Consider the following 24,478-nt stretch of genomic DNA (forward strand, 5'->3'; position numbering starts at 1 on the left):
ATACATGAACTCATGGGTGCACTCACAGACACTCCTGGATGCATACTGAAGTATATTTGGGCACACACAGACAGGTATGTGTGCACACAGTGAAGAAAGCTAATGCTGCTCTCCTGAACTCCAGGGTTCTGATCTCACTTTCTCCTGTCTCTGAAGGAACATCCTGGCTTGCTGAGGCCCTGCTGTGTTGTTTGTCCAGAAGATATCGAGTGGTGGAAGACCATGAGTCCTGAGCAGCAACTCCATTTCCTCCTTCCTCCTGCCCCTGGTATCTTCCCACAGGGGTGAGGGGAAGGTCTACAGAGTGGTTTCTTTTGTTTCTGCTGGGTTTGTCTGAGAGCTGAGAGCTACTGCTCTTCATTCTGGACTCAGCCATCTACCTCTTGATCCAGACTGGGAATACACTCATGATGGTGGAGCCCAACCAGCCCTTCCATCCTTCCCTGTAGTTTATCTTTGGAAACCTCCCATTAACTGACATATGGCACGTTGTTGTGGTTTAACCCGGCCGGCAGCTAAACACCACACAGCCGTTCACTCACCCTCCCCCCTCCCTCTCTGGGATGGGGGAGAGAAACTGGAAAGTGAAGCCTGTGAGTTGTGATAAAGACAGTTTATTAAGAGAGAGAAATAATAATAACAATAATAATAATAATGATAATAGTATTAATAATAGTAATGTGTACGAAACAAGTGATGCACAATGCAATTGCTCACGACCCGTTGACCGATGCCCAGCCTATCCCCGAGCAGCCGTCCCCCCCACCCCGGCTAGCCACCCCTATATATTGTTTAGCATGACGTCAGATGGTATGGAATACCCCTTTGGCCAGTTTGGGTCAGCTGTCCTGGGTCTGTCCCCTCCCAGCTCCTGCTGCACCCCTAGCCTGCTCGCTGGCAGGACAGAGTGAGAAGACGAAAAGCCCTTGGCCTGGTGTAAACACTGCTCTGCAACAATTAAAACATCAGCATGTTATCAGCGCTCTTCTCATCCTAATCCAAAACATAGCACCCTACCAGCTACTAGGAGGAAAATTAACTCTGTCCTAACTGGAACCAGGACAGATATCCACCCCTTATTCCATACCATTTATGTCATGCTCAGGCTACACTCTTTCCAACACCTTGTAATTAATAACCATTTTCATCTATGATATATAGCAATCATGGTAGTGATGACATACAGTATTATATAATAATTAACATACTACAATTCAACTCATGAGCTATTCTCACCCAGTATTAAATCCCCTTGAGGTACACACCAGACTTCCCCATTCTTTTGCATTACCCACCAAGTGCATCCAGGTCCCTGAGTAAAAGCAATTCCACGAATGGGTTTGCCTTTTCCTGAGGCAGGAGTAGCCCAGACTGTTTTACCCAGCATGTTTCTTACGTGCACTACAGGAACTTTATCCCCTTCTACAGTGCGTAACAGGTTTGATTGGGCAGGTCCAGCTCGGTTGGCAGATCCCCTGGTATTGACTTACCAGGTGGCCTTTGCCAAATGTGTATCCCAATTTTTGAATGTCCCAGCACCCATTGCTTTCAGTGTAGTCTTTAACAGTCCATTGTATCGTTCAACTTTCCCAGAGGCTGGTGCATGATAGGGGATGTAATACACCCACTCAATACCATGTTCTTTGGCCCAAGTGTCTATAAGGTTGTTTCGGAAATGAGTCCCATTGTCTGACTCAATCCTCTCTGGGGTGCCATGTCGCCATAGGACTTGCTTTTCAAGGCCCAGGATAGTGTTCCGGGCGGTGGCATGGGGCACAGGATATGTTTCCAGCCATCCGATGGTTGCTTCCACCATTGTAAGTACGTGGCGCTTGCCGTTGCGGGTTTGAGGAAGTGTGATGTAATCAATCTGCCAGGCCTCTCCATATTTATATTTCAGCCATCGTCCTCCATACCAAAGAGGCTTTGACCGTTTGGCTTGCTTGATTGCAGCACATGTTTCACAGTCATGAATAACCTGTGCTATAGTATCCATGGTCAGGTCCACCCCTCGATTATGAGCCCATCTGTATGTTGCATCTCTACCTTGATGGCCTGAGGTGTCATGGGCCCATCGGGCTATAAATAATTCACATTTATGTTGCCAGTCCAGGTTCACCTGAGCCACTTCAATCTTAGCAGCCTGATCCACCTGCTGATTGTTTCGATGTTCTTCAGTAGCCCGATTCTTGGGCACATGAGCATCTACATGGCGTACCCTTACAACCAGGTTCTCTACCCGGGCAGCAATATCTTGCCACAATGCAGCAGCCCAGATGGGTTTGCCCCTGCGCTGCCAGTTGTTCTGCTTCCATTGCTGTAACCACCCCCACAGGGCATTTGCTACCATCCATGAATCAGTATAGAGATAGAGAACTGGCCACTTTTCACGTTCAGCAATATCTAAAGCCAGCTGAATGGCTTTCACTTCTGCAAACTGACTCGATTCACCTTCTCCCTCAGCAGCTTCTGCAACTCGTCGTGTAGGACTCCATACAGCAGCTTTCCATCTCCGATGCTTTCCCACAATACAACAGGACCCATCAGTGAACAGGGCATATTTCTTCTCATTTTCTGGTAGCTTGTTGTACAGTGGGGCTTCTTCAGCACGGACCACCTCCTCCTCTGATGATATCCCAAAGTATTTGCCTTCTGGCCAGTCCATAATCACTTCCAAGATTCCTGGACGACTGGGGTTTCCTATTCGAGCCCGCTGAGTAATCAGTGCAACCCACTTGCTCCATGTAGCATCAGTTGCATGATGTGTAGAGGGGACCCTTCCTTTGAACATCCAGCCTAGTACCGGCAGTCGGGTTGCCAGGAGGAGCTGCGCTTCAGTACCAACCACTTCCAAAGCAGATCGAACTCCTTCATATGCTGCCAATATCTCCTTTTCAGTTGGAGTATAGTGGGCCTGAGATCCTCTGTATCCCCGACTCCAAAACCCCAGGGGTCGACCTCGAGTTTCCCCAGGTTCTTTCTGCCAGAGGCTCCAGGTGGGACCATTCTCCCCGGCTGCGGTGTAGAGCACATTCTTTACATCTGGTCCTGTTCGGACTGGCCCAAGGGCTACTGCATGAACTATTTCCTGCTTAATTTGTCCAAAGGCTTGTCGTTGCTCAGGGCCCCATTCAAAAGCATTCTTCTTACGGGTTACTTGGTAGAGCGGGTTTACAATCAGACTGTAATTTGGAATACGCATTCTCCAAAACCCCACGACATCTAGGAAAGTTTGTGATTCTTTTTTGCTAGTTGGTGGAGACATAGCTGTTATTTTGTTGATCACATCCATTGGGATTTGACGACGTCCATCTTGCCATTTTATTCCTAAAAACTGGATCTCTCGTGCAGGTCCTTTAACTTTATTTTGGTTTATGGCAAAACCGGCCTTCAGAAGGATTTGGACTATTTTCTTCCCTTTCTCGAAAACTTCCTCTGCAGTGTCACCCCACACAATGATGTCATCGATGTACTGCAGGTGTTCAGGAGCTTCCCCCTGCTCCAGCGCAGACTGGATCAGTCCATGGCAAATGGTAGGGCTGTGTTTCCACCCCTGGGGCAGCCAATTCCAAGTATATTGGACTCCCCTCCAAGTGAAAGCAAACTGTGGCCTGCACTCTGCTGCTAGAGGGATGGAGAAAAATGCATTAGCGATATCAATTGTGGCATACCACTTGGCTGCCTTTGATTCCAGTTCATACTGGAGTTCTAGCATGTCCGGCACTGCAGCACTCGGTGGTGGCGTGACTTCGTTCAGGCCTTGATAGTCCACTGTTAGTCTCCACTCACCATTAGACTTTCGCACTGGCCATATGGGACTATTAAAAGGTGAATGAGTCTTGCTGATCACTCCTTGGCTCTCCAGTTGACAAATTAGCTTATGGATGGGAATCAGGGAGTCTCGGTTGGTGCAATATTGCCGCTGGTGCACAGTTGTGGTAGCGATCGGCACTTGCTGTTCTTCAACCCTCAGCAACCCCACAACAGAAGGGTCCTCTGAGAGACCGGGAAAGGTAGACAACTGTTTAATGTCCTCTGTCTCTAAGGCAGCTATGCCAAAAGCCCAGCGGAACCCTTTTGGGTCCTTGAAATATCCTCTTCTAAGATAGTCTATGCCAAGGATGCACGGAGCATCTGGGCCAGTCACAATACGGTGCTTTTGCCACTCATTACCGGTTAGACTTACTTCAGCCTCCAATACAGTTAACTGCTGGGATCCCCCCGTCACACCATAAATACAGATGGGCTCTGGCCCTTTATAGCTTGATGGCATTAGCGTACATTGTGCACTGGTGTCTACTAAAGCCTTATACTTCTGTGCATCTGACGTGCCAGGCCATCGAATCCACACAGTCCAATAAACTCGATTGTCCCTTTCCTCCCCCTGGCTGGAGGCAGGGCCCCTCTAGTCCTGGTCAGAATCTTCGTTTCTGTGTTTAAAGGACTGCCTGCTGGAAGTTGGAGCAGCAAACTTTTCAGAGAACCCCCTTTTCCCAATTGTTTTCTTTTGCAAATCACGTACCTGTGCCTCTAGGGTCGCAGTAGATTTTCCATCCCATTTTCTCATGTCCTCTCCATGGTCACGTAGGTAAAACCACAGGGTGGCGCAGGGTGTGTGCCCACCATATTGTCTTCCTTGCACAGACGAACATTTACCCCTAACAGCTGAGACACTGGTTTGTACAGGTGGGGAGGAAAATAAACTCTCTTTAAGTTGGTGGACCTCTTCAGAAAGTTTCTCCAAAGTGTTCTCTTTTAGCTGGTGGACACTGGTTCGTTCAGGTGGAGGGGAAGATAAATTCTCTTTAAGTTGGTGGAACTCTTCAGAGAGTTTTTCCACAGCCGAGACGTAGGCCTGTAGGGAAGAGGAGAGACTTTCTTTGTACTGCCGGAATTGTTTAGCCACTTCATCCACTGTGGGTCCCTCATTCCCTTTCCAGGTTATTATTGCCAATGAGCTGGCATATGATGATGGTGCACTCCGTACAAACTTCCGCCACATGGGTCGTGTACACTGGACTTCATCTGGATCTGTGGATGTTTGTGCGTCGTCTAGGTCCTTATAAATTACTTTCCGTACGGCCAATTCCCTCAGGTACTGAATTCCCTTCTCCATGGTGGTCCACTTGCCTGGTAGACATACAAGTTCCTCCTTGAAGGGATACCTTTCCTTCACAGCTGACAGAAGACGCCTCCAGAGGCTGTGAGATCGTGCTCCATCTCCAATTGCTTTGTCAATGCCTGCGTCCCTAGCAAGGGATCCCAGCTGCCTGGCCTCCCTGCCCTCTAATTCCACACAATTGGCTCTGGTGTCCCAGCACCGGAGCAGCCAGGTGACAAGCTGCTCACCTATACAGCGACCAAAATCTTTTTGCACATCTCGTAGCTCACGCTGGTATAGAGTCCGGGTAGTTACTGTTGATTTTTCGACATCCTCATCCTCATCTTCATCCTCCTGCACATTTGATGGCCCAGCCTCGTCTTCTCTATACCCAGACCTAGCAGAAGACTGTCTGCGTTCTAAACGACCTGAGTCTCTATACCATTTTTTCACCATGTCTACAGAGGCAACTTGCACTGCTACAGCTCGTTTCTCTGACCCAGCCACAGGGTCTGCCACAGGGCTTGGAATACCCTCTGCAGGGGCAACTTGCACTGCTATAGCTCGCTTCTCTGACCCAGCCACAGGGTCTGCCACAGGGCTTGGAATACCCTCTGCAGGGGCAACTTGCACTGCTACAGCTCGCTTCTCTGACCCAGCCACAGGAGTGGGAGCAGCTGCTGGAGCTGGAGCTGCTGCAGGGGCTGGAGTGGCTGCGGGAGCTGGAACTGGAGCAGCTGCAGGAGCTGGAGCGGCTGCGGGAGCTGGAGTGGCTGCAGGGTCTGTAGCTAGGTTGATAGTAGCATCAATTGCAGCTCGATAGGCACAAGCCAGACCCCAGCACGCTACAGTGATTTGTGTCACTTTGGAACTGCCAGAGTCATGACACCTTTTTTTCAAGCATTCTGCAAGCTTTTTAGGATTTTGCAGTTGTTCAGGGGTGAATGTCCAAAACACTGGAGGTGACCACTGCTCTAGAAACCTGCCCATATCCTCCCACACTCCCTGCCACTCGCAACTATCCCACCTCAAGACAGATCTCTGGATGAGATTCCTAAGTAATTGTTTAACCTTAAACAAAACCTGAAGCGCATTCAGGAGACATAACAAGAACATGCTGGTCTGAGTATCCCAAGGATATTCAACATCTTGGAGAACCACCGTAACTAGCTCAGAGGATAAGAGGGTGGTGAAGGAGAAAGGGAGAGTGAACAGGTAGGGAAAAATGTCTTCCCCTGTCCCCTCCACAGATTGGCTCCCTGATGAAAAAAAGGCAATAGGTGTAATTGCTGATAGTTTCCGAGATATGGTTTCCAAAGTATAGAGTCGACGACAGTGCTGAGTACAAATACCAGGTTAGAGTCATGGCCAGAAATCTCATCATTTCATAAGCCATTGTTACACCGCACAGTACCATAACAATCTTAAACCAGGGCCCGGAAAGGATAAACAGCACGACAGGGAGCACATACAGAAAGTAATGTGCTATAAAACTCAATTTGGGAAACAGGCACAGCAGACGAGATTAAGGCAATCAACATTGTGACTAGCAACTATTAAGCAGGTCCAATACTTATACCAATTTTAGTTTAACACACTCTGGTCAAATCTGTCGTTATCTCAACCCTTCGAGCCCCACATTGGGCGCCAAAAGGACTGTTGTGGTTTAACCCGGCCAGCAGCTAAACACCACACAGCCGTTCCCTCCCCCTCCCCCTCCCTCTCTGGGATGGGGGAGAGAAACGGGAAAGTGAAGCCTGTGAGTTGTGATAAAGACAGTTTATTAAGACAGAGAAATAATAATAACAATAATAATAATAATGATAATAGTATTAATAATAGTAATGTGTACGAAACAAGTGATGCACAATGCAATTGCTCACGACCCGTTGACCGATGCCCAGCCTATCCCCGAGCAGCCGTCCCCCCCACCCCGGCTAGCCACCCCTATATATTGTTTAGCATGACGTCAGATGGTATGGAATACCCCTTTGGCCAGTTTGGGTCAGCTGTCCTGGGTCTGTCCCCTCCCAGCTCCTGCTGCACCCCTAGCCTGCTCGCTGGCAGGACAGAGCGAGAAGACGAAAAGCCCTTGGCCTGGTGTAAACACTGTTCTGCAACAATTAAAACATCAGCATGTTATCAGCACTCTTCTCATCCTAATCCAAAACATAGCACCCTACCACCTACTAGGAGGAAAATTAACTCTGTCCTAACTGGAACCAGGACACACGTCTTGGTCAGGATGCCTCTTATTCTTTTAGATGCTTTCTCTGTAGATAGGACAATTTACTTTTCCAGCTGTGTGCTCTCGCTCCTCTGCCTCCACTAGTGGGCCTAAACTGGGATGTCCTCTTCGCACTCATGACCTATGACCAAGCTGAGTGCATCTGCCACCCACTGCAGTACTCCAGTCTGGTGGGAGGCCTGTGGTCTGAGCTCCTGCTCCCCTCATTGGCACAAGTGGCGCTCACCCTTCGTTTGCCCTGCTCTGGCCCTACACAATCACAGCTTCTTCTGGGATTCGCTATCTCTCATGCAGCTGGCTTCTGCAGAGAGCTTCTGGACTGCTGTGCTGCTTGACTACAACAGCACCACCAGTTTTCCTGTCCTCCTTGAGCTCCTGCAGGGTGTTCCTGGTCTCCTTCTCAATGTAGACATCTGAGGAGACACAAGACACTCTCTGCTCACTCTCACTTGGCTGCACTTGTATCATGCCGGGGGCTACATTTCCTCCTCTAAACCCAATCCATTGCCAATGTCTCCCTCAACAAAGTGGTGTCCATCTTCCCCAGGGCTGTGATGCCCTGCTCCATGCACCAAGTCTCCCACTCCCTCTCCTATCCCCTCTCCTCTCCCGTGCCGAAGGAGCTGCCTCAGCCTTTCCCCGCACTCGCCTCCGCGTCCCGGGCTGGGCTGCAGGACGGGCAGAGCCCCGCTGGCAGCAGCCCAAGCCCTGCCCGCCCCCAGGCGCCCAGCACTCGCAGCCCGGGCCAGCCCCCGAGCGGCCCCGGGGCGGAGCTGGCGGCGCCGGGCGGCGGCGGCGGGGAGGAGGCGCCGCGGGCGGAGCAGAGCCGGGGCTGGCGGGGGCAGCGCGGCGCGGGCGGCGGAGCGGCGGGATGCGGCAGGGCCGGGCCGCAGGGCTGGCGGGGCTGGCCGCGGTGCTCCTGGGTGCGCGGGGCTGCCGGCGGCGGGGCCGGGACGGGGGCTGCGGGGGGCCGGGGCTGCCCTCGCTGCTGGCCCGCCGGCTTCTCACGGACCTCGCTCCCCTCTGTCCTCCCTCTGCAGCCGTCCCGTCTGCCTCCAGCGAGCTCAGCCGGCCGTTCCCTCCCACCTTGCCTTGCTCCCTGCCTTCCTCCTCTCCTTTCGGCACACCCCCACTCGTTCCTGCCTGCTTCCCTTCTCCTCCTGGCTCGGCTCGGACCCTCCTTCCAAACAGCCCTGCTCCGACCTGGTCCCCAAATAACCATTCCCGGAGAAATGCCTTTGTGTGCTTTCTTCTGAGAAAATGCCCCCATCAGCTGTCAACCGTTTTCTTCTCTCCTCTCCCCTTGCGTGATACTTTCAGTGCAAAAAAAAGCCATTTTCTGACTTTTCTCCTCCTTTTCTTCCTGGCAGTGGCTGCAGGCAGAGCCCAGGTGCAGCAGGAGCCACGGGCAGAGACCAGGGATGGCACCGGCATCAACATCACCTGCTCACACCCCAACATCCAAACCAGCGACTTCATCCACTGGTACCGTCATCTCCCGGGCCGAGGCCCCGCATTGCTCGTGAGCAGTCGCAAAGACTCCAGACCAGTGTCAGACCCGGAGGGGTGGCTGTGGGTGGCAGCAGACCGCCGGTCCAGCGCCCTGTGGCTCGCCCAGCCCCGGCTTCGGGACGCGGCGGTGTATTACTGCGCCCTGAGAGCCACGGGGAGAGGAGCCGGGGCTGCGGCCGGGCAGGAACCGTGGCGGGCGGGGCCGGGCGTGTGTGGCGGGGGCGAGGCAGGGGCACAGCCCCCAGGGGGCGCTGCCGCTCCGCCCGCCGGGACCACCTCGCCCCGCAGCCCCGGGGGTTCCCCCGCCAGCCCGGCCCCTCCAAGGCACTCCAGTTCTGCTGAAAGGGTCTGGAGCCTGGGTGCAGCTGAACGGAGATGGCACCAGCCTGGCAGAGATGTGTCCAGGGAAGAGGCACTGAAACACAGCTCCTTTCTCCTGAGCCCTCCTTTTCCTCACGCTGCAACAATCACCCTCTGGTACTGCCAACTTCAGGCCCCAGCAAGGACTGTATCAGGACAGTTTGGGTCCTTGGTTTAATTCAAGGTAACAGTGTTTGGAGTGCCTCAGCGTGGCTGTCCATCGACCACTTTGGGATGTATAGGAGAAGCAGACTGCTGTGAGGCTCCTGATAGTGCCTGTCAGTGAGGGATTTCCACCCCTGGACACTGCCAGGTCCTCCTGGGAGTCAGTGCCGGAGCCAGGCCCATCTCCTCACACCTGTCTGTAAAGGCCTGCCAGCATTGTCTCAGAAATGCATCACAGGGGGCACAGATTCCCATCCAGCCCACGTCAGGCTGGTTCTCCTGAAGGCAAAGGGGCAGCTCCACATGAGGGATTTCACAGCAAAGGGGACTGCTCAGCTTAGTGGGTGTCTCATCCAAGCTAAGCTGCCTCGTGCAAACACAGAAGCAGATCCCACCCACAGTTTTATCCATTTGCCAATGACACGTGCCCAGAACTTCACCCAAGGTTGACATACTGTCTCCTGGGGCATTGAAGGTAGGCAATAAACAGTAGGGCAATTAAGAAACCAATGTCTCCAGGATCTACCAGTCCTGTATTGAGTTGCAACACAGGCCAAGCCCTTCCAGGGCAATGGGCCATCCCAACAAACGGGATTACCCCAGCACACCTTTGGCTCTTCTCTCTTGCCTGCATGGTTGATTCCTTCTGGACATGACAAGGCTGTACCAAGCAGGGCCATACGTGGATCTCTAAGGAAACAGCTCTGTAATCGAGCAGGGACAGGGTGCCCTGCTGATGGGAGCTGTTACAGAGGTAACCAGGCTCTAATGAGAAACTGCAGACATCAGGGGGCTGCAAAGCACTGACAGGAAAAATGTCTGCCAGCAGTCGAACTGGGCCTGGAAACAATGGGCATCCTTGAAGTGCAGCTGGGCACCAGAGCGCTGCAAACATCCTGAAGATAGCCTCTACATAACGGAAAGAAGAAACAGAGAAACAACCTCTTGCTTGAGCAGGAGCAAACCAAACGGTCAGGAAAAGTGGAAAGGAATGTGAGGAAGTCCCTGTGAGTGCAGGTCCTGGGCCTGAGGAAAGCTGCTGCATGGTTGGGGGCAAGTGGGCAGCACAGAGCAGCGTGGCGGTATGCAGACTGCTTGTTGTCTTTGCACTGACCCAGCCCATGGGGGTGCAGGGTCCTCAGGGACTGGAGATTGCCGTGTATGGTCCATTACGGCTAACACCAATGCTGACTTGTGAAGGGGGTCAGCCCTGCATGTGTGCCACCACCTGGGCCCTGCCAAGTGCTGTGCTGGGGGCAGTTGGGCCTCATGGGACACATGTTCCTGCCGCACATGCCCATGTGTGCTGGCCATAGCCCCGAGGTGGGGCAAAAGAGGGGAGATGAAGGTGGAGTAGAAGCGGTGGGGCATCCCTGCACTTATTCCACCCATTCCCCACATCTGTCATCCATCTTCTGTCCCCACCTGCTTACCCAGCACAGCACTATCCTGAGCAAGAGGAAGCCCGTTCCTAAGAGCCTGCAGGGTGCCCAGCCTCCACAGCCTCCCACAGACTCGTAGCTTTTCCCGTGAGGACAGCAGAGGTTGTGCTCTCTGTTTGCAGGACAGGGGGAGCTGTGGGCAGAGACGCTGCAAGGCAAGGGTAGATTGCCCCTTGCTCTGTGAAAGCCAGGGACGTCTTCTTCAGCTGCAAGGGGCAGTGCCCAAGAGAGGACTCTCTGCAGCGTGTCGCAACCTCCCATTCTTCTGGGAGTAGGGAAGAGGCTCCTTAAACACCCATCTTGTACCCAGCAAGGGCAAAACCATTCTCCCTGGCAGCTCAGGAGGGCATACACGGAGGGAAAATAACATCTACAGCCAAGGCTGGGATGCAGAAATCTTTAATGAGTGTACAGAGGTGTCCTGGTTCCAGTTAGGACAGAGTTAAGTAGCTCATAGTAGCTGGTAGGGTGCTATGTTTTGGATTAGGATGAGAAGAGCGCTGATAACATGCTGATGTTTTAATTGTTGCAGAACAGTGTTTACACCAGGCCAAGGACTTTTCGGCTTCTCGCTCTGTCCTGCCAGCGAGCAGGCTGGGGGTGCAGCAGGAGCTGGGAGGGGACAGACCCAGGACAGCTGACCCAAACTGGCCAAAGGGGTATTCCATACCATCTGGTGTCATGCTAAACAATATATAGGGGTGGCTGGCCGGGGTGGGGGGGCCGGCTGCTTGGGAATAGGCTGGGCATCGGTCAGCGAGTGGTGAGCAATTGCATTGTGCATCACTTGTTTTCTTACACATTATTATTGTTAATACTATTACCATTATCACTATTATTATTATTATTATTGTTATTATTATTTTCCTGTCTTAATAAACTGTCTTTATCTCAACTCACAGGCTTCACTTTCCCGTTTCTCTCCCCCATCCCAGAGAGGGAGGGGGGAGGGTGAGCGAACGGCTGTGTGGTGTTTAGCTGCCAGCTGGGTTAAACCACAACAAGAGGAAAAGCAGGTCACTCTGAGCAGAGGCCCCTCAGTGCAGGGATCACCAGGGCCTACCGAGAGACAACGTCCCTTGCCCATGGCGCAGATCATGCAGGGCATGTGTCTGCTGTTACCGCAGTGGGAGGGCGGTCTCTGAGGAGCCCCACAGCCCATGGGAGAAGAAGAACACAAAGAAAAGGGAGAGAAGAAGGTAGGTGGAGGGATGGAAAGAGAGACATGGGGCATGTTTTGAGAAATCTCGGGGTAGCCTCTGGTCTGGCTCCTGCCAATGTCTGCCAGAGGAGGTGAGGAAAGTCAGTCATTCTGCAAGCAATGGCCTGAAGATTCCTCCTTCTATTGTCCAGCACCATGGTCGTGCTGGAACCCCAGGGCCATGGCCAGTGGCTTTAGCAGGGCAGGCACCTTCTGCCACAGTAGCGGCTGGAAATGCCCGAGAGGTCACAGCAGCCAGAGGTGATGGGGACTCCGTCACAGCTGAGGATGCTGCCAACGGCAGCAGAGGTGGAGGATCCCACAACGGTGTTCTGCGGGAAGGAGCTGAGGATGGGTCCAGGCAGGGTCACCACCACAGGAGAGGGCTCAATGACGACGGTGGAGTTCTGGCACTGCCTGACACAGGGCTCATTGCAGCTGCTGGCCAGCGGGGTCGGGCCACAGGGCCGGCATGGCAGGCACTGGTTGTAGCAGGACATGTCTGGGGGCTAGAGATGCACCTGGGAGAGAGGGCAGAGAGGAAGCAGAGCGCGTGGGTAGGTGAGGAGCAGCCCTGTTACCCAAAACAAAGGAGCCAAGACGACTGCTGAGGGTGGATGTGGAGGCTCTGCCAGGAGGCTCATGGTCTTCATCGCTTTGTCCTGACAGGGCCCTTCAAAGAGCAGCCTGAACCAATGAGACAATCCCGTAGCGCGTAATCCAAAAAGCTGCCTCAGCACCATGTCCCAGCCTCTCTCTACACAGAATGTCTCCCTCCACCCCTCTCCCATGGCAAAGAACTCCAAGACCCAGCATAGCACTGAACCACCATCAGATGTGATGTCTATTGATGCAAGATCCCTTCTAGTTCAGAAGAGGAGGAGAGAGGGCTTCAGACACACCTGGTTCCCAAGGAGGATGAGGCGAGAGAATTGGATGAGAGAGCACGGAGCTGGGCTGCCTTTTATACTGGTACTTCATTGCCGCAGGCCCAGGGGCACCCTTGGCAGAGGTAACAATTTTCTGACAAGCTCATCTTGAATGCAAACCGTTCCAACAGATGTTATGGTCTGTGTGTTGGTTTCCTGCACTGCTGCCTTTTCATTTCCAGATCCAGGCCATGGCCATTCCACAGCAATGGTTTCTTTAAAGTGCTGGGATGAAATGTCCAAGGATTTCTAGGGCAGGAATGCATCAGTGAGGGCAGAAGACTCACCGGAAGTGCTGGACGGGTCCCCTCTGATCATCTTCATGGCTCTCCTCTGGACCCACTCTAACAGGTCTATATCTTTCTCATGCTGGGGGCCCCAAAGCTGAACACAGCACTCCAGGTGGGGTCTCAGTGAAGCAGAGCAGAGATAAGCTCTCTAATCTAATTAGAGCAGATTTAGCTCTCCTAACTTACTCATCAGACAATGTCTCTGTGTTGTTTCCATGTTACCTGTCCTTGCTCCCACCCTCTATGGCCTTCTCTGTCATGTTTGAGTTTAGCCAGTTGCTCCATGTTCATCCACGCAGGTCTCCTGGCATTTTGCCTGACTCTGTCTTTGTTGGGATGCATCGCTCCTGAGCTTGGAGGAGGTGATCCTTGAATATTAACCAGCCTTCTTGGGCCCATCTCCCCGTCAGGGCTTTGTATCATGGTACACTTCCAAGCAGATGTCTGAGCAGGCCAAAGTCTGCTCTCCAGAAGTCCAGGGCATCAAGTCTGTTGTGCTTCCTCCTCGCTGTGCTCAGGATCCTCAATTCCACCATTCCAGAATATAGCACCTCTCCTCACAGGCTCACCTTGTGCACTCACCTGAGGGCCTGCTTGCTTGTGTTCACACATCTGCTCTTGTCTTGTGAAAACTTGTGTGCAGATTGCTTAGTGTGAACGCACGTGGGTGCACAGATTTGTGCATGACTCCATGCAGGTATAGATGAGCACATGCGTGTGTCCTTGTTTCCCCTTTATCATGAGGGATTTCCACCCCTGGACACTGCCAGGTCCTCCTGGGAGTCAGTGCCGGAGCCAGGCCCATCTCCTCACACCTGTCTATAACGGCCTGCCAGCATTGTCTCAGAAATGCATCGCAGAGGGCACAGATTCCCATCCAGCCCACGTCAGGCTGGTTCTCCTGAAGGCACAGGGGCAGCTGTCGCTCCTCCCTGTGTGGGATTTCACAGCAAAGGGATCACACAGTGCCAAGAGTAAACTGATCCCCCGCTTGCGCCAGATAGATGCTCAGCATTTGGAGTGCTTCAGCATGGCTGACGACCAAACACCATGTTCATAGTTCCTGGGAGGCCTTCCCAGGGCCCTGACCAGTTTGTGCATGGTCCCCAACCGGGGCACACAGGTGGTGACAGCGTAGGTCACAAGGGGGCTTCGGAGAATGCAGGAAGGCTGGAGAGGGGGGCTGACCAGAGCCTCAGGATGGTGCAAAGGAGCAAAGAAAAGGATTTTCCTCTTGGGCAGGAAGCACCCCCAGAGTAATGCGGGGTGGGGGCTGGCTGCCGAGGAAGCAGAGCCTCAGGAAAGGGTTTTGGGTGCAGGAGGCACCCTGCCACACACGAGCCAGCAGCGCGCCCTTGCAGCAAAGGCAGCCAACGGCCTGCGGAGCTGGGGGGGTCAGGGGGTGCCCCGCAGTGCGTGGGGCCGGGCAGGTGGGGCGGGGGCGAGGCGGGGGCACAGCCACAGCCGGAGCCACGTGGGGGCGCTGCCGGTGCTTGGAAGTCCCCTTGCAGGGCCCGGAGTTAAACAGCACGGGCCCGAGGGAGCATCGGAACAGCCACGTCGGGTTTCCTCCGTTTTCTGCAGTGGTCTCGTTTCAGGAGCTTGTTGTACAGGCTTTGTCCCAAGCCCAAATCCAGCACCTCTGGCGCTGAGATGACGTCCTGGCAATGCCACAAATGTCTGTGCTGGACACTGCCTCTAGTGACACCTTTTGGAACCTTGGATCTTGCCAAAGGACTGAGGCGTTGAGGAGTTTGCTGCACTAGTCAGCGCCGTTGAAGGTGTGCCCTTGGAGCAGGATTCACTCCTGTCTGTGTGTGCAGAGGTGCTGACTGCTGAGCAGAGGGCTGTGGTGGGGCGTCCTTCCCTGCCAGAGGGAGAGTGTGGCTCTCCTGAGGGGGCTGGATGGAGGGGGGGGAGGCAATCCCATCTCCATTGACAGCAGAGCTGGGTGCAGGCCTCTGTGTCTGGCCGGGTACAGGATAGCAGCGGGAAACCACTGGGGACACTTGCCCCTTGCTGGGGCTGCCCACCTGCCAGAAGGGGCAAAAAGAGGGAAGCACACAGTGGCCATGTTGGTGTCCTTTTGCCTTACCGCTGACCAAGTGAAATGTCCTAGCCTTCACAGGCCTGCAGCTGTGAGCTAACGGCACAAGTGTGAAGCTCGCGGTGCTGGAGAACCTGTGACTGGCAATGGGGAACCTGGGGCACAGCAAAGATTGGCTGGATTCCTTTCTGACTGCTTTAACCACTGGCCCATCCCTCTCTTGAGAGCCTTGCTGTGGCAGAGGTGTGCCCCAAGGAGCAGCAGGGGGAGAGCTTTGCTCCGCCCTCTGTGCTGAGGTTCAGAGGCTGCTTTGAGCTGGCAGAGGGGGAAGTGAACTCGCAAGCTTGAGCTCCCTCTTTCCGGGCACTCCGTGGGCACCCTGTGAAGGCGAGCGCGTGACATGGTCCTGCTTTTTCTGGCAGCCTTGATGGCACTGTCAGACTTTGGTGAGATGTGACTTTCAGGAGGGCAAGCTAGGGGCAAGATGGCATCCCATCATTTCTGGAGGGGGGAAATTGGAGTCCTGCCTCCCTGGAAGAACTGCAAGTGTTTTCTGTAGGGAGAGCAGGGGCTGCAGACCAGTACAGGAGATGGTCTGAAAGATGTCAGGGGCAACGAGTGTACAGGGATGAATAAGCATCTGCATTTTTCCTTTGCAGATGCCTAGCATTCTTACATGCATTGTTGATAGGTATGTATGGACTCAAAGCCTGGTGAGGTACTGCTAAAAAGTCAGTAAGCTGACAGACTTGGGTAAGGGAATTAAACAGCATCCGCAGAAAGAAGTGTGCATGTGTACTTAGCTCAGCATTTTATAACCCGTGAAAAGGGAGATGGAGAGAGGAGACAGTGAGCAAGTTGGTGAAATGAGAGACACAGGAGAGAAAGGGGGAGAACAGACACACCTTCAAGCAGTGCTGAAATGCTGTTCTGGCTTTGCAGGTCATGCACAGAAGGACTCTGTGCTGCAGTTTGCACAAGAAACCACCATCCAGGTGGGACACAATGCAACTCTGCACTGCAATTTCTCCACCAGCAGCTCTACTTTCTACATCTTCTGGTATCAGCAGCGCCCGACCCAGTCCCCTCAGTTCTTGCTGCAGGTGAGCAAGTTCAAGCCTCATGTGCATTCCGGGAGGATCTCCTCTGTGCTCTCCATGGAGAACTCCCAGGTGCTTCTCCACGTGCAAGATGCCAAGCTCCAGGACAGCGCTGTCTACCTGTGTGCGCTGAAACCACACTGGTGCGTGCAGCATGCAGCTTTATACAGGAAGGTGCGGGTGCTGTGAGGAGCAGCTCCCTCTCATCACAGTTTGCATGGAGCTCTGAGCTGAGCCTGCCCAGCAAGGACACGTGGGGCTTGTGGTGAGCCAGGTGTGAGTGGCAGCCCCTGCTCCTGATGCCTGGCAGTGTGGTTAGCATAACCAACAGTAAGGCAAATATCCATAATGTGGAAGGGGGCTGTAAACCAGGTAAATGTGATAAAAAGTCCAGATTTGTTACCCGGTATACTATGAGCCAATCCACACACAAGGTCAAGAGATTGTTTATTTCAGAATAGTGCAAGTCTGGGTACCTGGTGGTTTCCCACAAACCTGGCAGCCCTTAAGACTTTTTGTTCAGCTTTCATAAAACCCCTCCTCAATATATTTGCATGTTTGTACAATCCCCACCCCTCCAAATGGTTACATGATTAGCATAGTGCTGCCATGACAGAATCATTCTACGCATGCTCAGAGAGGAAGGGTCCCTTGTTGGGCCGGGGTCTCCCAGCACAGGGGCGTGATTTTTTACTCTTGTAATTAGGATAGTACACGGTGAGTTCACATTAGAATACTCCTAATCTTTGTTTTTCAGCTGTCTATTCATATTGCGTTGGTAGGTGATATATTCAAGAGCCAAATGGAGCCGAACTCTTCTTGAACAAGTAAAAGAACACAAGGCAATGCGCACAGTCTGGAACATGAAAAATTCGAACTAGAAATTGTGACTTTTGTTGCTATTCTTGAGAGTGGATTGTGAATGTAGATGGATGTCAGCAAGAGTGGCCTTCCAGTACTGATTAAAATACCATTAGCTGGAGGTAACACAAGAAAGAAAAAGGGAATAGCATAGGCAAAGTTTTTTTCTAATGCTGGGAACCCTGAGTTATGGAGCTGTACTGGAACTGCCTGGGACAGAATTAACATTCCCCACAGCAGCGCCTGGAGTGCTGTGTTCTGCACTTGGATCTAGAACTCCATTGCCATCACACCGATGTTTGGGCAGTTATGGAGCAGTGCTGGCACAGCATCAAGACTTTCTCTCCAACCCCTCCAAAGCCAGGAAGTGGAGGGTGGGCAAGAGGAAGGAGGGGACATCACCAGGGCAGCTGACCTAAACCAACCAAAGGGATATTCCATACCATGTGATGTCACACTCAGCAAAAGAAGGTGGGAAAGGGGAAGGAAATGGGGGAGCTCTCATTATGAAGACATCTGTCCGCCCAAATGACCGCTATGAGTAATGAGGCCCTGCTTCCCAGGAGGTGGCCAAACATCACTTTTTGAGGGGAAGTAGAGAATAATTTTCTTTTCTCTCTGTGCTTCCTTGCGGCCCTTGCTTATTTTTCTCTCTTACTTTTCCCTTATATCAAATTTCTTTCTTCTGCCCTTGTTCTTCTGAGCAGGGGGAGCGAGGGAGTGGTTGCAGTGGAGTTCACCAAAGGAACATAAGACAGACCACTTGTCAGGGCAAGGCACACGCTGCAGATCCTGCTCCTGCTGAGATTCACTGGCATTGTTATCTTTGGAGATTTTCTGGGATTTTGTGTAATTCTTCTTAGAAATGGACAACTCTATTCATCAAACAACACGTTGCTTCACTCCTACAGACTTGCCACATGCTCACTACCACATGCTAAAGGATGTGGACAGCACAGCTCTGTACAGCACAGCAGAGTTCTGTGGCTACTCAGGTGAGCTGCCATGCAGATCCCAAGTTTCTCCATGAACAATCTCCTTCTGTATTGGGACACCACAGGCAGTGAAGTGGATTTACTGCTTCGTGCGGTAATTTTTTTTGAGAGAGGGAGAAAGTTCACACTGCCTCGGGGTAAGAAAGGAACAGCTGGGGTCTGCAGGGCTTGGAGTGTCATTCCTTTGGGTGTCTGAGAGCTCCACGGTTGAGGTGTGCTGAGGGAGGTATGGGGGAAGACAATACAACTAGCTAGGTGCTGCCAAGCCAGACAAGGTGTTAGGGGTGGTGATAGAGGGGGCCCAAGCATCAGGGAAGCAGAGACTGCCAGGGATGTGGCTATGGGTGGGTGCCCGCTGTGGCCCATCAGTGTGAGTGCACGTGACCCACTGAACCCACATCCTTTTCCCTGATGACTCCCCACCCCTTGCCTTATGGAACAGGTTGTCCTTGTCCCCTCTGGGCTTTTCGCATCCCATACCCCACTGGAGCCCCGTTCCTCTTGCAAAAGCTACGTTATCCCACCAGAACAGGACACAGCCAGAAACCCTGGGCTGCTGCGTAGCATGGTTCCTCCCTTCTTTCTGGGGATGTGGGAGAGAAATCGAGGTGTCTTCTCCTCACACAGGAAATAGGAACATCCCCATGCACCTGAGGGCCCCAGGGTAAAAAGAACAAGCTCAGTGGGCAAGACTGCCCTGACATCAGCCATGGCCAAGCAGTGCGTGTGCAGAAGAGAAGGCAGTTGTAGCTGCGGAGGTGAGGACCCCTCTGGGAGAGGAGATGAGAGCAGCCCCTTCCCATGATGTGGCCCCCAGAGTTCCCAGGACCCCTGACTGTGACAATCCTCAATGGTTGCTCCTGCTGGAGGAGGGAGAAACCCCAGGGAGCATTTTGGGCACAGTCAGACCAGAACATTTCTCGTCACTGAATCTCCCCTTGTTCCCCCAGCAGAGTCATTTCCGGCAGCTCTGTTCTCTCGGGGCTGGGAGGTGCTTTTCTGACTCTCTCTCCCTCAGCAAACAGGAGGGTCGCTCTCAGCATGCACCGCGGGTATCTCGTCCTCACTGCCTTCCTGGGGCAACTGCTGGGTAAGTGCTGGCTTTTAATCAAGACATAAATCTTCTTTCCCAGGGAAGCCCTCATCAGTCTTACCATGTTTATGTGGGGACCAACTCTTGAATCACAGGGAAAATGTTGGTAAATGTTGGCTCCCATTTCTGCTTCTTGGACTGGTTCCTTCTAGATGCTGTTATTCTTCAAAATGAGAAGAAAATGCAGAGAGAATAGACCTGAGGAGCGCCTCCTGTTTTTCTCGTCCTTTCAGTGCATTTCTCTCTGCCTCTCTCTTCTGGTCCACCTACTGTCACCAGAGAAGATTTCATCAGTCTCTGCAGTCCCTCATTTCTCCCTTTCCTATAGAAAATGCCAGATTGTGTCCAAGGGGATACAGGGACATTAAAACTCTCCTCCCATGGACATTACCACGGTGTCCAGTCTGTCTTCTGCCTGATGTGTTCCTGCCATGGTCTCCAATGTCCTCCTGCTTGTCTGCACAGCCAGGGCTCCCTCTTGCCGCCACTCACCTCAGCTTTGTTTGAACTGATGGGCCTTGGAAGCCCCTGAGATGACAGGGATGAGGAAGCAGGTTGAACCTTTTCCCAGTAGCTGCATGGGCGCCTCAGCCTGCTGGAGGATGCTGGACCCAGCACACAAAGCCAGGCATGACAGGCTGTGCCCTGGTCCTCTGGGCAGAAGGAGAGCAGGCAGGAGGAGCAGGCACACAGCACAGCTCTCCTCAGGGTCCGCTCTGGCCAGGGAGCTCTTAGCTCTGCCCCCAAAACACCCTGCTGTGCCCCGGCCTCAGGACCCTTCAGCCCAGTAAAGGACAGGGAGACTTATCTCCCACAGCTCTGAATTCACTCCTGTTTGGCTGCCTGGAGATTTCCCCACAGAGCTGCTGACCTTCTCTTTCTTCCAGAAACCATGGGGCAGGTGTCCGTCACCCAGGAAGAAAGACAAGTCACCGTGGAACAGGGAAACACCTTCCAGACCAATTGCATGTACCAGAGCTCCAGCTTTAATGGTTTGTTCTGGTACCAGCAGAAGAAGGGACAAGCCCCTCAGCTGATTTCTAATCAAGCAATAGCAGGCACCAAGCAGAAGGACCGTTTCACCACGGAGCTTAACACTGATGGGAAATACAGTGTTCTGCGGCTGAAGGGAGTTGAGCTCTCTGACAGCGCCTTGTACCTCTGTGCTGTGAGTGACACCCTGGTGCAGGGAGCTGCCCTGGCTGAGCAACAACCCCGGATGGGGAGGGGAAGTGTCTGTGCAAGGCAGAGCTCTGGGATGGGGCCCTCAGCTCTCCCCTGGCTGCGCTGCTTCCCCTGTTCACTCCAAGAGCTGACAGCCATATTCTCTTTCTCAAACGGGATGGTGTCTGTGGCTGAGCAGAGAGGGCTGACCCCACTGGCTGACCTGGACCGCAGGGCTCTACTTTCCTCTCTTCCCGGTCTGACAGAATAGGGCAGAGCCTGCTGGGAGATAAGACTCCCCTAGGGGCTGGCTCTCAGCCCCTCAGCCCCAGGGTGAGTAAATTCCTGCCAGCCCATGATAAAGCAGCTTGCTTGGAGCCCTGGCCAGCCCAGCCCAGAGACCCCTAGAAGCAGTTCTGACAGAGATTTGCAGGGTTCTTCTCTCTCTTCAGTGAGTCAGTCAATAAATTGGATTTGCATCCCAGCCACCAGGTTACCTCCAGACCTTCAGCCAGTTCATGTCCAAAGCCTGTGCCTAAGGGACAGAACAAATAGAGCAGCCCTTAGTGCCAAAGGCCCAAGAGCTCTCCATGTTCATCACAGTAAGCAATTTATAGCAAGAGATAAATGAAGACTTACAGCCCACTGAGTTCACTGACGTCTCCTCAGGGGAGCTGGAGGCATGTGTGATCATCCTCAGCCCCTGCAAAGGGAGCAGTGTCATAATGACCAGCTCCTGCGGCAGTGGGGGATTGCATGTCTGGGACAAGCTGGGTGTCCTGCAGGCTGCAAATGCCGAGACCAGGCAGGAGAAACGAGGCTGTGCTGGTGAAGCTTCCTCTGTCTCACAAAGCATGTTGAATGTGGTGTTTTGATGTCCTCAGACTTGAGGAAACTCTTTTGTCTGTTTGCAAGAGCAAGAATTGAAGCAAGCCAGAGAAAGAAAAGCTTGGCCCAGGCAGCTCCCAGCAGGGGGCAGCCATGGGCCCTCTTTCCTCCGTGCTCTCGGGGAAGGCAGCACCAGCCTCAGCCTTGTCTCAGCTGGGGTCTGATCTACCCCCGGGATCATTGCCCCAAGGATTCTCTGGAGACCTTGAACACCTCTGCAGGAACAATGCCTTCCCTCCTGTTCTTGTCTGGGAATATGGCTGGGGCTGATCAAACAGCTGTTAAATTCCAGGTTGAGGATCGGAATGGTGCAATTATAATTGGAAAAAAAAAAAACATTCCACGAAGGAAATCATTTAAAACTCTTTTCTCATCATCTTCTCCTGAGCATTCCGCGAACCTGTTCGGGAAAAGCTGAACTGTAAAATGTAGAGATTAAAAATACTTAGGGCGATGAAGATGGTGAAGGGCCTAGAGGGGAAGACATATGAGGAGTGGCTGAGGTCACTTGGCCTGTTCAGCCTGGAGAAGAGGAGGCTGAGGGGAGACCTCATCGCAGTCTACAAATTCCTCACGAGGGGGAGTGGAGAGGCAGGTGCTGACCTATTCTCCGTAATCACCAGTGATAGGACCCATGGGAACGGTGTCAAGCTGAGGCAGGGGATGTTTAGGCTGGACATCAGGTAGAGGTTCTTCACCAAGAGGGTGGTCGCACACTGGAACAGGCTCCCCAGTGAAGTAGTCACTGCACCAAGCCCGTCTGAATTTAAGAAGTGATTGAACTGTCATATAGTCATATGGTCTAAAATTTTGGGCAGGCCTGTGTGGTGCCAGGAGTTAGACTTGATGATCCTTATGGGTCCCTTCCAACTCATGATATTCTATGATTCTATGATTCTATGATTCTAACATTTCATTTATTTCTTTGTTTCTTTTGCAACATTCTGAAGCTTAATTTCTCTTCACTTTGATTGAAAAAAAAACACCGGGTCGATGCTGATGATCTTGTATAGCAGTATTTCTGTTGTCGGGCTGGAATTCTGAGTTGGGAGCTTCTTTTACGCAGAAGATTATTGTACATGATACAGCACTGTGGGACATGAAGAAATCTTTCACTAGCAAAGCAAAAATAATAATAATAAGAAAAATAATACTATTTCTTTGAAACCTGAATAAATAATTTCTATCAAATACTCCACATTTGTCTGACCTCCTTGGTTTTTGGAAACTGACGCAAGAGAAAAAGTCAGGGACAAGAATAGAAAACAGAATCTGGACTTGAAAGACTGTAATTTGTAGCTCACTTCCAGGAGGGTCATGAAGTGAAGAGTGGGTGGATGGATGCCTGGAGAAGGATGGACAGCTGTTTGTATGGCTGCCTCTATGGAAGTAGAGTGTGAGGGAGAGAGGGCAGATGGAGGGAAAATGAGAGATGAAGAGAGGCCATGAGAGGCAAGGGAGAGGCTTTTTGTTGATGTTTTCTGCTGCTCAAATTGCAGCATGAAACCTCAGTCTGACATCATCCCCTTCTGAAACCTTAGAGCCATGGCAAAGGAGAACAGGACCTTTGGTACTGAATTAATTCTTCTGAGCTTAACAGACCATCCCGGCTGGCACATCATCCTCTTTGTCATTACCTTCTCCTCATCTCTCTGAAGGCTATGGGGAATGGCCCCCCTTTGTCACTGTGGGGAGTGACCAGCCCCTGAGTAGCCCAATGCACTTTTTCCTCAGCCCGCTCACCTTCTTGGAGAACTTGTACTCCACCACCATTGCTCCCCAAACACTGGAGACTTTCCACGTCATCAGGTGAACCATTTGTGTTTCCAGCTGCCTGACACAGACATTTTTTCCCCTTCTCCAGGGTATCACTGAGCTTCTCATCTTCACAATGTTGCTCTCCAATTGCCACGCACGAGGCATTGCATTACACCTCAGTCATGAGAAAGAAACTCTGCTTCCTGCTCTCCTTAGGAGGATGGGGGTACCAGGAACACCATTGCCTGTTTCTGCTCTGGTGCTGGGCCTCTTCTGAGCCTGGCCTATGGGGCTATAATGCTGAGCAAGATCCTTGACTGTATCTGTTCAGTCCTCATCATGTGAAGCGGGCTGCTTTTCATGGCAGACTCCTACATCCGCATCATCATTGCCACTATCCATGTTCCCTTGTCTTTCACTCACCACAAGACATTTCCTGCTTATGCCTCCCACCCCATCACAGTTCCCATTCTCTGAGGACGTTTTTTGTCAATATATATATTCTTTACCAAGCAGTGAATGGCAAGTGAATTCGGGCACTGGAAAAGGCTCCCCACGGAAGTGGTCACAGCAACAAGCCTGTTTGGATTCAAGAAGCATTCAGAAAACACTCTCAGACCTGTGGTTTCATTTGCAGGTAATCCTGCCTGAAGCTAAAGGAGATGCAGCAGAGCTGGGGCAGGGCTATGCTAGGCGTGAGCTTGTGCAGAGACCCCAGGTGAGGGGTCAGGCCAGAGCTGGGAGCCGTTGTTGTCCTGGGCTTTGGTGGGCTTGGTTCTGATGCTTGTTGCCCTTGCACTGCCACCTGAGCCAGCACTGCCTCCCAGAGAACCTGGCCTGTGGAGAGGTCCCCCCATCCTCACACCACGGAGCAATAGCCCCATCCTCCATCCTGGTCCCGTGGCACTGGAAGCATGTACAGTCTGTGTGAAAGCAAAGTACCCCCACACCACAGGGCCCCGAGCTATGTGCAGATGTGGGAAGGCCCTGGCCTGGTTTTGGGGAGCAGCGGTGCTGCGTGGAGCACAAGGGCCACTTCATCCTCATGGCTCTGGGAATGACAGAGGAGCTTGATGCCCCAGTGTGTGCCCTGTGCTTGGGCCACTGCATGCCCTGTGCCATTCAGGGCCCATACACAGATCCTGCTGAGTGCACACTCAGGTCCCATTCTCACTGCTATGTCTCAGCAGACACTGGGATATCTGCACACACAGAATGTCTTTTCTGGAGCATGGTGGGGCTGTGCCACCTATGGGGCCTCTGAGTTCCAGGGCCTGATGAAAGCTGATCCATGCTTGGGGAAAAGAAAGCAAGACCGAGCAGC

General features: G+C 52.6%; 1 protein-coding gene and 1 pseudogene across 1 annotated transcript; one reads left to right on the top strand and one right to left on the bottom strand.

Annotated features, from left to right (window-relative positions):
- Positions 1 to 7,852: 7,852 nt before the first annotated feature.
- LOC136786775 (uncharacterized) lies at positions 7,853 to 12,278 on the top strand. Its single transcript, XM_066981622.1, has 3 exons — positions 7,853 to 8,272; positions 8,720 to 11,244; positions 11,836 to 12,278. The coding sequence occupies exons 1-2, from the start codon at positions 8,221 to 8,223 to the stop codon at positions 9,397 to 9,399; spliced, it is 732 nt and encodes a 243-aa protein (XP_066837723.1). The 5' UTR covers positions 7,853 to 8,220; the 3' UTR covers positions 9,400 to 11,244; positions 11,836 to 12,278.
- LOC136786772 (feather keratin Cos2-3-like) lies at positions 12,224 to 13,065 on the bottom strand (annotated as a pseudogene).
- Positions 13,066 to 24,478: the final 11,413 nt, after the last annotated feature.

The sequence above is a fragment of the Anser cygnoides genome, chromosome 22 (assembly GCF_040182565.1).
Source record: "Anser cygnoides isolate HZ-2024a breed goose chromosome 22, Taihu_goose_T2T_genome, whole genome shotgun sequence".
In the NCBI taxonomy this organism is placed as follows: domain Eukaryota; kingdom Metazoa; phylum Chordata; class Aves; order Anseriformes; family Anatidae; genus Anser; species Anser cygnoides.